Here is a 12701-nt window from a genome sequence, read left to right on the forward strand (position 1 = left end):
ACAGGACACCGAATAGGACAGGAGAAGTACTCCAGATATAACAGACTGACCCTAGCCCCCCGACACATAAACTACTGCAGCATAAATACTGGAGGCTGAGACAGGAGGGGTCAGGAGACACTGTGGCCCCGTCCGAGGACACCCCCGGACAGGGCCAAACAGGCAGGATATAACCCCACCCACTTTGCCAAAGCACAGCTCCCACACCACTAGAGGGATATCTTCAACCACCAACTTACCATCCAGAGACAAGGCTGAGTATAGCCCAGCCAAACGCAGACGACGCTGGGCCAATTGTGCGCCGCCAGATGTGATGCAGCCTAGATTTGAAACAGGGACTGCAGTGGCACCTCTTGCACTGAGCTGCCTTAGACAGCTGTGCCACTCGAGAGCTTATTTGTGAGTATTAACATCATTTTGGGTTAATTATGTGAGGCGCGAGGGTGTTACATTTATTTTACAGTACAAGGGAAGGGTGGTGTGAATATATTGTTTTATGTTGGGGAGGGGTGTGCATTTTTTTTATGACACCTTGAGTTGGTGAAGTACATGGATCCTACATGGCACCCTATTCCCTATATAGTGCACTACTTTGGTCCAGGGACCAATAGGATTCTGTTCTGAAGTAGTGCACTATATAGGCTACGGAATAGGGTGCCATTTGTGAGACAAAAACACGTATTTCAGTTCGGAGTTGTGCCTCTTCAGCAACTCTAGCCTACTCATTCTTCTCTCTCATCCCTCTCCGGCTGCTCTGTCTCTCTTCTCTCACTAGACGAACCACTGCTGCGGGCTCTGGAACAGGAGGGATAGACTTGTCTCTCTTCTCTCACTAGACGAACCACTGCTGCGGGCTCTGGAACAGGAGGGATAGACTTGTGGACTATTTGCTGCTCTGTCTCGGTATACTTAGCCAACGTGAAATAACCGGGACAATATAAAACCTACGGTCAAATAACGGTTCTGGTCAGGGTGCGCCAAAATAACTGGATTCTGTCAACTTGTTGCGCACTCAATGCAGTGGAACTACAAGTGGTAATTAGAATTGTTTCGAGTAGCAGCCAAAGTGGACGATTATAATTTCAGTTATCATCATGGGCGAGACACACTAAGCCTCAGCTCCCGAGGCTCAGGATTGTTTTAGCAGTGGGGGGACGAAGACGAAGAGAGAGGCACTGCATTCCCAGACTGGACCGATAAGGACTCCTAAATGCGTCTTCCTGTTGACCCAACGACAACAATGAATAGTGGTTCTAGCAACTTTCTGCTAGTTCCAATACAGGAGTATCCCGTTCTAGACTGCGTACCCAACAAAAACGTCAAGATCGTGGTTTTGGGAGCGAGCAACGTGGGGAAAACAGGTAGGAGAGCAAGCTTTACGAGAAGTGTGCAAAAGTAGTCTGAATCGCACCGTTGTCGTGAAAGTCCGGAGGTTTTTAATGTCCGACTCTTTGAATGAATCTATCGAGGCTTATTAATCGGGTCCTAATAGAAAATGTATGCTAGAATGGAAATACTTTATTTGCATCAGTTTGGCACAAACGGATTGGCCATACAAGTAGCCTATATAGCCTATACAAATTTCGATTTTGGAAAAACGTCTACTTATTAATATTTCCACCTAAATATTTTATTATGTATTTGGGATAGGCTACACACTGGTGTGCCAGTTGAACAGTGAGAGGTAAACAATCTCGCCAGGGGGCGACGTGTACGTTCACAGACTCGACCAGGACAGACAGGCTGAGGGCATGTCCCAAATGGCACCCTATTCCTTATTAAAGTGACCTACTTTTGAAAAGTAGTTGCAGTACGGAGGGAAGAGGGTACTATTTGGTTTAGGATGAAGACAGCCTATGCCAACTAAGGAGCAGGCTATGTCAGCAGTGAAAAATATACAGTATGTAGCATGCAGTATTCTCTTACAGCGACTATAACATATGTGTGGCCTTCTAGTATTCTTCTCAAGGTGTTTATATTTCAATTTTTTTCATTTAGTAGACACTCTTACCCAGAGCAATTTAAAGGAGTAATTAGGGTTAGGTGCCTTGATCAAGGGTACATCAATATTTTTCCATGTTTAGGATGTTGTTGGCCTATGCCAACTAGGAGTACAGTATTCTTCAATGGCAACTGTGAAAATATGTAGTCAACTACATTATTATTCTCAAAGTGTTTCTCATTGGAGACTATTCTTCTCCTTGTTTCCATTCACAGCGTTGATAGTCAGGTTTCTGACTAAGAGGTTCATCGGGGACTATGAGGCAAACACAGGTAAGGTTTTATAATTTTAACAGTCCCGTTCATATAAAACACACACACACACACACACACACACACACACACACACACACACACACACACACACACACACACACACACACACACACACACACACACACACACTCACCACCATGCACTCACCCACCTACCACTTATGCTGCTGCCATACGGTTTATTATTATCATTATTTATCCTGCTACCAGTGTGACGTGGCGAGGTTGGACCCAGGTGCAGAGAAGAGACTAAACGAGGAATCAGTGGTTAAGGATAAACATAATTCTTTACTAAGAACGGTAGCCACAGGATCCCAGTACACTTGGAAAAAACAACAAACACTAAGTCTCGAAAACTCACTCAGGAAACGACCGCACACAGTAAACAACTCAAGCTTCTGCAAAGTACAACAGAAAACACAGCTCTTTTAACAGGGAAATCAGAATGAGTAATAGAACACACCTGCGTGTCGTTATTGTCTCTAGGATGGTCTCTATTGCCCTCTGGTGACAGGTGGAACCATGGCAACCAGTCACTTTCTCCTAATCCCCTCTTACATTCAATCAATCAATCAATCAATCAAATTTATTTTATATAGCCCTTCGTACATCAGCTGATATCTCAAAGTGCTGTACAGAAACCCAGCCTAAAACCCCAAACAGCAAGCAATGCAGGTGAAGAAGCACGGTGGCTGGGAAAAACTCCCTAGAAAGGCCAAAACCTAGGAAGAAACCTAGAGAGGAACCAGGCTATGTGGGGTGGCCAGTCCTCTTCTGGCTGTGCCGGGTGGAGATTATAACAAAACATGGTCAAGATGTTCAAATGTTCATAAATGACCAGCATGGTCGAATAATAATAAGGCAGAATAGTTGAAACTGGAGCAGCAGCACAGTCAGGTGGACTGGGGACAGCAAGGAGTCATCATGTCAGGTATTCCTGGGGCATGGTCCTAGGGCTCAGGTCCTCCGAGAGAGAGAAAGAAAGAGAGAATTAGAGAGAGCATATGTGGGATGGCCAGTCCTCTTCTGGCTGTGCCGGGTGGAGATTATAACAGAACATGGCCAAGATGTTCAAATGTTCATAAATGATCAGCATGGTTGAATAATAATAAGGCAGAACAGTTGAAACTGGAGCAGCAGCACAGCCAGGTGGACTGGGGACAGCAATGAGTCATCATGTCAGGTAGTCCTGGGGCATGGTCCTAGGGCTCAGGTCCTCCGAGAGAGAGAAAGAGAGAAGGAGAGAATTAGAGAACGCACACTTAGATTCACACAGGACACCGAATAGGACAGGAGAAGTACTCCAGATATAACAAACTGACCCTAGCCCCCCGACACATAAACTACTGCAGCATAAATACTGGAGGCTGAGACAGGAGGGGTCAGGAGACACTGTGGCCCACTCCGAGGACACCCCCGGACAGGGCCAAACAGGAAGGATATAACCCCACCCACTTTGCCAAAGCACAGCCCCCACACCACTAGAGGGATATCTTCAACCACCAACATACCATCCTGAGACAAGGCTGAGTATAGCCCACAAAGACCTCCGCCACGGCACAACTTAAGGGGGGGGGGCGCCAACCCAGACAGGATGACCACATCAGTGACTCAACCCACTCAGGTGACGCACCCCCTCCTGGGACGGCATGAGAGAGCCCCAGTAAAGCCAGTGACTCAGCCCCTGTAATAGGGTTAGAGGCAGAGAGGCTCCGAAAGCCTTTTGGAGTGGGTCTGTGGACTTTTCCATGTGACTATTAAAGTCACCAAAGATTAGAATATTATCCGCTATGACTACAAGGTCCGATAGGAATTCAGGGAACTCAGTGAGGAACGCTGTATATGGCCCAGGAGGCCTGTAAACAGTAGCTATAAAAAGTGATTGAGTAGGCTGCATAGATTTCATGACTAGAAGCTCAAAAGACGAAAACGTCATTTTTTTTTTTGTAAATTGAAATTTGCTATCGTAAATGTTAGCAACACCTCCGCCTTTGCGGGATGCACGGGGGATATGGTCACTAGTGTAGCCAGGAGGTGAGGCCTCATTTAACACAGTAAATTCATCAGGCTTAAGCCATGTTTCAGTCAGGCCAATCACATCAAGATTATGATCAGTGATTAGTTCATTGACTATAATTGCCTTTGAAGTAAGGGATCTAACATTAAGTAGCCCTATTTTGAGATGTGAGGTATCATGATCTCTTTCAATAATGACAGGAATGGAGGTGGTCTTTATCCTAGTGAGATTGCTAAGGCGAACACCGCCATGTTTAGTTTTGCCCAACCTAGGTCGAGGCACAGACACGGTCTCAATGGTGATAGCTGAGCTGACTACATTGACTGTGCTAGTGGCAGACTCCACTATGCTGGCAGGCTGGCTAACAGCCTGCTGCCTGGCCTGCACCCTATTTCATTGTGGAGCTAGAGGAGTTAGAGCATTTACATATCTATCTCAAATTACTCCAGGAGTTAGAGCATTTACATATCTATCTCAAATTACTCCAGTATCCCTGCGTAATATGCATAATCTTGTACATTTGTTATTGCCACTCACCCTATATGTATGTTATGTTTGTGTTTTTCTTTGTTATGTATATTTATTTTCGTATTAGTTATACTATTTTGATATTGATTACTGCACTGTTGGGTAGAGCTTGCAAATGAAGCATTTCACTGTACTTGTGCATGTGACAATAAAACGTGAACTCGTCATTTCACATTGTTATAACCTGGTAAGAACCCCATACTAGTTTACTACACATTTAGAAACAATTTCACTTATAAACACCCAGTGAAAAGCCTGAGCTGGAGCACACCCAAAAAAGTTAGTACAAGTGCTGACTAATGGCGAGTTAACTGTAGGCTATAAAAATAAATGGAGTCACACACTCTATAGGCTCCCAGTAATTTATTGGATAAACAATAACGTTTCGGCATCCTTGTGTAGGGCACTATACAGGGCACTAAACAGTGAAGTAGGCACTGTGATGCTGAGACGTTAGTCTCTCTTTATTAACTTATACTGTAAACACCCACCCTAATAATACAGGCAACTTATACCTTTTAAATCTGTTTTACATTTCTTGCATAGCAATCCATTGTGCATAGTCAGTAATGTTTTGCTTATCTCTGTCCCCAGGGGCCCTGTACTCCAGAAAGATCAATCTAGATGGAGAACAGGTTTCACTACAGGTTCAGGACACGCCCTGCGTCTCTCTACAGGTCGGTCTCTCTCTCTCTCTCTCTCCACACAAGGGCTGAGTCCCAAATTGCACATTAAGGAATGGGAAAGGGAAAGTGGGGATACCTAGTCAGTTGTACAACTGAATGTGTCTTCTGCATTTAACTCAACCTCTGAATCAGAGAGGCGAGGGGGGCTGCCTTAATCGACATCCACGTCTTCGGGGGCCCGGGGAACTGTGGGTTAACTGCCTTGCTCAGGGGCAGAACAACAGATTTCGATTCAGCACTCTTTTCTATATGTTGCACTACTTTTCAAATCAAATGACATTTTATTAGTCACATCACATACACAGTTTACAGCAGGCATAAAAGGTGTGGTGAAATGCTTATGTGCAAGCTCCCTCAACAATGCAGCACATCAGTCAATAACATTAATAACAATAAAAAGAGTCAAGTCAAAAATAACAAGTAATAGAAGTAATAAGAGAGGTAGCATAGGACTGTATTACACTGTATTTACAAATGTAAAGTGGGCAGTGACTTGTTCACACAGTGGAATACTGTAAATAGTATATAATAGAACAGCAACATTGATTGTGTTGTATGTGTGTGTGAGGTGTGGGTGCGTGGGGTTTATGTTCGTCAGTGCAAATAATGTCTAAGGTGCAGATTGTCTCTTAGGTGCAAATAGTCACAAGTCTGTGCAGGGAGTCAGTTAGGGTTAGCTGTTCAGCAGTCTGATGGCCAGGTGGTTGTAGCTGTCTCTGAGCCTGTTGGTCCGAGACGTGATGCTCCGATACCACTTGCCAAATGATAACAGAGTGACTGGAGTCTCAGGCATTATGGAGCCTTATGGGCCCTGGTCTCCATAGGGAGTATGGTGCCATTTAGAACACAGCCCCTGTATCTCTGTTTTTTTTAAATATTTTTTTTTAACCTTTATTTAACTAGGCAAGTCAGTTAAGAACAAATTCTTATTTTCAATGACGTCTTAGGAACAGTGGGTTAACTGCCTGTTCAGGGGCAGAACGACAGATTTGTACCTTGTCAGCTCGGGGATTCGAACTTGCAACCTTTCGGTTACTAGTCCAATGCTCTAACCACTAGGCTACCCTACAGGTAACTCCAAGTCCTCTCTACAGTCTAAGGGTGTATGTAACCAGACCTGGGTGAAATATATGTGAAATCCTTTCAAATGTCAAGTACTGTAAATTACTTGCCAAGTCTCCCTTGGGAAATAGGTTTTTTTGACCTCCATGGGACTTTCTGGTTCAATAAACAAAAAGTTACCGTAAATAAAACAGTATCTCAGTTTGCACTTTTGGGACTATTACATTGTATTGACTCCATCGCAAAAAGGTGTTTGACATACATACGGTAGCTTATATATTTGATCCCGGTCTGGATATAATAATAAAGTGGAAACATCTTATTTACAGTTCATCACTAGTTCACTACCAGTAAGAAGTTATGATGCAGTAGAACAGGCCTACATCCAGTATCAGGGCATATCTCAATTATTCTTCTCCCTCCTAAAGTGTTATTTGATAATTCAGTGCCAGGCCTAGGGGAGGCTCCCATTCATTTATCAAACTCACTTCCACCACCCATTCAAAGGCCTGGTCTTGTAAACAGACTATGCCTGAGATAAAGAGTGTGTGTTGTCTTTCTGTCTGCTCCATAATCCCATAATAATAACCGTGCAGACTACTGTAGGAGTTCGGATGAACACATCACTAGCTACATACCACTGACTTTCCCTCTTTCTTTCCTCTCTTTCTCTCCTCTACCCTTTACCCCTTTCCTCCCCTCACCCTTCCATCCAGGACGATGCAGAGGGACTTTATTGTCAGGAGCAGATCAACAGGTCTATCTACTGGGCGGATGGATACGTCCTGGTCTTCTCCATCACAGATCACAGCAGCTATAGAACCATCCAGCCTCTCTACCAGCACGTCAGACGCATCCACCCTGCAGGGAATATACCTGTCATACTGGTGGGTCTGACCGTTATATTACATCTATTAGTAACGGGAGCTGGATCCTATTATTATTAGTATTTAACTATACAGTATCTGTTACCCATCTATTACATCCATGTTCATAGCGATACATTAAATTATATGTCATATTTAACTCTCCCGGTATATGTCCTCGTCATACTGGTGGCTCAATAACCTTTATTTTATCCGGAAGTATTTCTGGACATTGCCTTAACATTGGTCTAATCCATCTCTCATCTTCTCCCAGGTGGGCAACAAGAGTGACCTCCTCCGTGCCCGCCAGGTGCCAGCTGATGAGGGAGAGACTTTGGCAGCCTCTCTGGGTGGTGCGTATTTCGAGGTCTCTGCCCGGGAGAACCACGAGGGGGTCCACTCCGCCTTCCTGCACCTCTGTGGCGAGGTGAGCCGAGCGCTGGGTGGGGGGAACGGGGAGAAGAGGAGAGGGGGGCTGCACCTAGCCCGGCCTAAGTCCCCCAACATGCAAGAGCTCAAAAGAAGGTTCCGACAGGTGCTCTCTTCCAAGGGGAAGTCTTCCACTACCACGCTGTGATGATAATGGAAAAAAGAGATGGTTCTGGTTCTGACGGTTCTAGTTCTGGTTCCAGAATTGGAATTATGGATTTAGCCCAGTTGACTCTCTTGTGATGTCATTGTATGAGAATAAATGTAACAGTTTCAATTGGAACACAGAGAAGAGATAAACGGTTCTATATTCTATTTCATTCTATTGGAATGGAACATTGAGATAAGGAAATCTATATTCCACTTGCGGAAGGAATGGCACAGAGACAGCAAGACCAAACGCTTCCAACAACGGAGTGGGCTTCGTTGGTATGTGACGTCAAGAAGCCTGTCTGCCGATTCAACCAATGGTGACTGAGGAGACTGAAAAACAGACTACGACTGACAGGTCTAACGGACCATTCGTAGGCTTCTCTGAGATCGCTATTCGTACTAAGCGATTATGCAGTAGTCAACTCTCCTTGCTTTTGATACATTTGTATTTAAATAATGTAATCTAAAATAAACTGTACCCAGAGGCAAAGAAAAATTATGTTGTCATCACAGATTACCTATAATGAAGGGACACTTCATCTCTAATGGCATTCTACGAGCCCTGGTCAAAGGTTGTGCTCTAGGCTATATTATAGTAGAGTGCCATTAGAGATTGAACCTATGTATTTTCTCAATGAAACATTTCAAATGGACGGGCCATGCTTAATTCAATTGAATTGCTAAAAAATGCGCTCAACCACAGTCCTTGACATCCTGGTCTGTACTAATCTATACCAGCTTGGTTCCCCTGAACAGTCACGAACCACAGGATCCGTTTACCCTACCCCAACCCAACTTCAACCATCATGAAGGCAATAGATAAAACAGACCACAGACCAGTTCTTAGGGGAAACTCCATCCTACATCAAACCACTGTGATGCCTATGGCTGCAAAAGTCGGTTGGAAGATTCCTGGAATCAGGAGGGAATAAGCAGGACACTTTGAATCCTTCAACCAGAATTTCAGAAAAACCTGGGAATTATTGGAAAAATACAGGAATTTTGCAACCCTACTCAGGCCCCTTTAAGGTAACACATGTGGAGGCTCTATGTCCTACAGATGTATCTTTCTGTCTGTGTTTTTTAATATGAGTCTGGAAAGGGAGAGACTTGGGCTGCGTCCTAAATGGCACTGTATTCCCTATATAGTGCACTACTTTTGACCAGGGCCCATCAAAAGGAATGCACTATATAGGGAACAGGGTGCCATTTGGGATGCAACCACGAGTTCTCATGACCTTTCACCTCTATCTGCTGTGTCAGAGTTTAACACACACCAGAGCAGGGATCACCCACTAGATTCAGCTGAAGGCTGATTTTTTTTTTCTTGAGCGAATGGTCAGGGGGCCGAAACAAAATTACAAATAATTTGAAAAACGCAAATGCTGTAGACCACAAGACTCCCAAACAGATATAATATATCAAACCTTGTTTACATTTGTATACAATCACATACAGTGCCTTGCGAAAGTATTCGGCCCCCTTGAACTTTGCGACCATTTGCCACATTTCAGGCTTCAAACATAAAGATATAAAACTGTATTTTTTTTGTGAAGAATCAACAACAAGTGGGACACAATCATGAAGTGGAACGACATTTATTGGATATTTCAAACTTTTTTAACAAATCAAAAACTGAAAAATTGGGCGTGCAAAATTATTCAGCCCCCTTAAGTTAATACTTTGTAGCGCCACCTATTCCTGCGATTACAGCTGTAAGTCGCTTGGGGTATGTCTCTATCAGTTTTGCACATCGAGAGACTGAAATGTTTTCCCATTCCTCCTTGCAAAACAGCTCGAGCTCAGTGAGGTTGGATGGAGAGCATTTGTGAACAGCAGTTTTCAGTTCTTTCCACAGATTCTCGATTGGATTCAGGTCTGGACTTTGACTTGGCCATTCTAACACCTGGATATGTTTATTTTTGAACCATTCCATTGTAGATTTTGCTTTATGTTTTGGATCATTGTCTTGTTGGAAGACAAATCTCCGTCCCAGTCTCAGGTCTTTTGCAGACTCCATCAGGTTTTCTTCCAGAATGGTCCTGTATTTGGCTCCATCCATCTTCCCATCAATTTTAACCATCTTCCCTGTCCCTGCTGAAGAAAAGCAGGCCCAAACCATGATGCTGCCACCACCATGTTTGACAGTGGGGATGGTGTGTTCAGCTGTGTTGCTTTTACGCCAAACATAACATTTTGCATTGTTGCCAAAAAGTTCAATTTTGGTTTCATCTGACCAGAGCACCTTCTTCCACATGTTTGGTGTGTCTCCCAGGTGGCTTGTGGCAAACTTTAAACGACACTTTTTATGGATATCTTTAAGAAATGGCTTTCTTCTTGCCACTCTTCCATAAAGGCCAGATTTGTGCAATATACAACTGATTGTTGTCCTATGGACAGAGTCTCCCACCTCAGCTGTAGATCTCTGCAGTTCATCCAGAGTGATCATAGGCCTCTTGGCTGCATCTCTGATCAGTCTTCTCCTTGTATGAGCTGAAAGTTTAGAGGGACGGCCAGGTCTTGGTAGATTTGCAGTGGTCTGATACTCCTTCCATTTCAATATTATCGCTTGCACAGTGCTCCTTGGGATGTTTAAAGCTTGGGAAATCTTTTTGTATCCAAATCCGGCTTTAAACTTCTTCACAACAGTATCTCGGACCTGCCTGGTGTGTTCCTTGTTCTTCATGATGCTCTCTGGGCTTTTAACGGACCTCTGAGACTATCACAGTGCAGGTGCATTTATACGGAGACTTGATTACACACAGGTGGATTGTATTTATCATCATTAGTCATTTAGGTCAACATTGGATCATTCAGAGATCCTCACTGAACTTCTGGAGAGAGTTTGCTGCACTGAAAGTAAAGGGGCTGAATAATTTTGCACGCCCAATTTTTCAGTTTTTGATTTGTTAAAAAAGTTTGAAATATCCAATAAATGTCATTCCACTTCATGATTGTGTCCCACTTGTTGTTGATTCTTCACAAAAAAATACAGTTTTATATCTTTATGTTTGAAGCCTGAAATGTGGCAAAAGGTCTCAAAGTTCAAGGGGGCCGAATACTTTCGCAAGGCACTGTATATACAGTTTCTCTGTTATGCGTGGGAATACTTTGGAACGGATTTCCAAAATTAAAATCACTTGGAGCTGATTTGCTGGTGTTTTTAATCTTTTATGTCCATCAATAAAAGTAAAATATATTTTTGGGACCCAGAAAACTCCAGTTGGGGAACCCTGCACCAGAGGTAAGGGAGTGCCCAGTTCCCCCAGAACGTCACTCGCTCTGAAACCTTGAGGTAGTTGTTTCCCTTGCTCTTTGGAGCGATAGGTAACGATGCTTCATGGGTGACTGTTCAAAGGGGGTGAGTGTAATCGGTGTGAAATGGCTAGCTAATTAGCTAGTAGCGTTTCAATCGGTAATGTCACTCGCTCAGAGTAATTGTTTCCCTTGTTCTGTAATGACTGCGGCTTTTGTGGAGCGATAGGTAATGATGCTTTGTGGGAGGCAAGTTATTGATGTGTTCAGAGGGTCCTTGATTCGAGCCCAGGTTGGGGCAAGGAGAGGGACGGAAGCAAGACTGTGACACACAACCAGAAGAGAGACGCAGAAATGACAACACGCTAGGACGCCAGAGGTACAGTGCTCTGATAATGAGAAATTCCTCGGCACCTGGAATTATTCTTTGCGAATCTGGTCGTTGCCCCCAACCTCCTCCATTAAACACGCTTGACTTTCAAAATGTAATCCTTTACAGGTACTAACGTAATCCTTTACAGGTACTAATGTAATCCTTTACAGGTACTAACGTAATCCTTTACAGGTACTAATGTAATCCTTTACAGGTACTAACGTAATCCTTTACAGGTACTAATGTAATCCTTTACAGGTACTAATGTAATCCTTTACAGGTACTAACGTAATCCTTTACAGGTACTAACGTAAACTCACTCACTTTTGGACATCGCCTTGGTTCGTACAATTGAACCTCATTTTAGCGCCCCAAAAACGTAATACTTCCAGATCAACTGTAATGTCAATACCAATGTAAAGCACAATTTCTCCCCTTTCCAACACAATTAATGATATGACCTCTAAGCTGCCCGTTTCTGCATTATTCAAGCAGGCAATGAGCTCCGCCGGGTCTTTTTTTTAAATGGCGGGTGGGGAAGCGAAACTAATGCGTGGTAGTGAGAAGGAGAGGTGTGGGGAAATGGCTTTTTTTTCACTCGATCTGTCCAACTTATCACCTTATCGCCTCTAAAATGTAAATAAACAATAGAAAGAGTTTATATAATGTGTCATTACATACCTATTTGAAGGTTTGTGTGGAATTTGAATCGGGTTTTTAGGGCGGTGCTAAAGTGATCTTCAGAAGTAAACAGCGGCTTTGAGAGTCATGATCGCTTACAGTGATGACGCAAAAAATGACTGGGTATCCCCCCCCTTACCCCCGTCACTGTCCATCTCTTGTTTTTAAACGATGAGAGAAGTGCTACACCTGGTGGAGAGAGATTGTAAGACAGAAATAGTTGCTATATGCGTGCTGTACGTTACGGCATGACACGTCACGATGTAACGGAGGGTCAGTTTCTTTCAACTTCAGGGCTTCTCCAATACTATAGTGCCATTACCATGTCGATCAACGCATTAATAGAAACCTAGTTCACACCCCAGATTTTGACGT

The 12701-nt window shown here is 43.7% G+C and overlaps 1 protein-coding gene across 1 annotated transcript; it reads left to right on the top strand.

Moving 5' to 3' along the window:
• Positions 1-670: 670 nt before the first annotated feature.
• Positions 671-8513, top strand: LOC110500301 (ras-like protein family member 11A-like). The gene is made up of 5 exons (XM_021577605.3): positions 671-1361; positions 2218-2274; positions 5416-5498; positions 7286-7456; positions 7710-8513. Exons 1-5 carry the CDS (start codon positions 1211-1213, stop codon positions 8010-8012), a joined length of 765 nt encoding a protein of 254 aa, XP_021433280.1. The 5' UTR covers positions 671-1210; the 3' UTR covers positions 8013-8513.
• Positions 8514-12701: the final 4188 nt, after the last annotated feature.

This window comes from Oncorhynchus mykiss, chromosome 21, assembly GCF_057628025.1.
Source record: "Oncorhynchus mykiss isolate SJ-2025 chromosome 21, ASM5762802v1, whole genome shotgun sequence".
NCBI classification, from domain to species: domain Eukaryota; kingdom Metazoa; phylum Chordata; class Actinopteri; order Salmoniformes; family Salmonidae; genus Oncorhynchus; species Oncorhynchus mykiss.

Coding starts and splice junctions, on each gene's coding strand:
- LOC110500301 (XM_021577605.3), top strand. CDS start 1,211: ATGCGTCTTCCTGTTGACCCAACGACAACAATGAATAGTGGTTCTAGC. Junction 5,499..7,285: donor CGCCCTGCGTCTCTCTACAG/GTCGGTCTCTCT, acceptor CCTTCCATCCAG/GACGATGCAGAGGGACTTTA. Junction 7,457..7,709: donor GGAATATACCTGTCATACTG/GTGGGTCTGACC, acceptor ATCTTCTCCCAG/GTGGGCAACAAGAGTGACCT.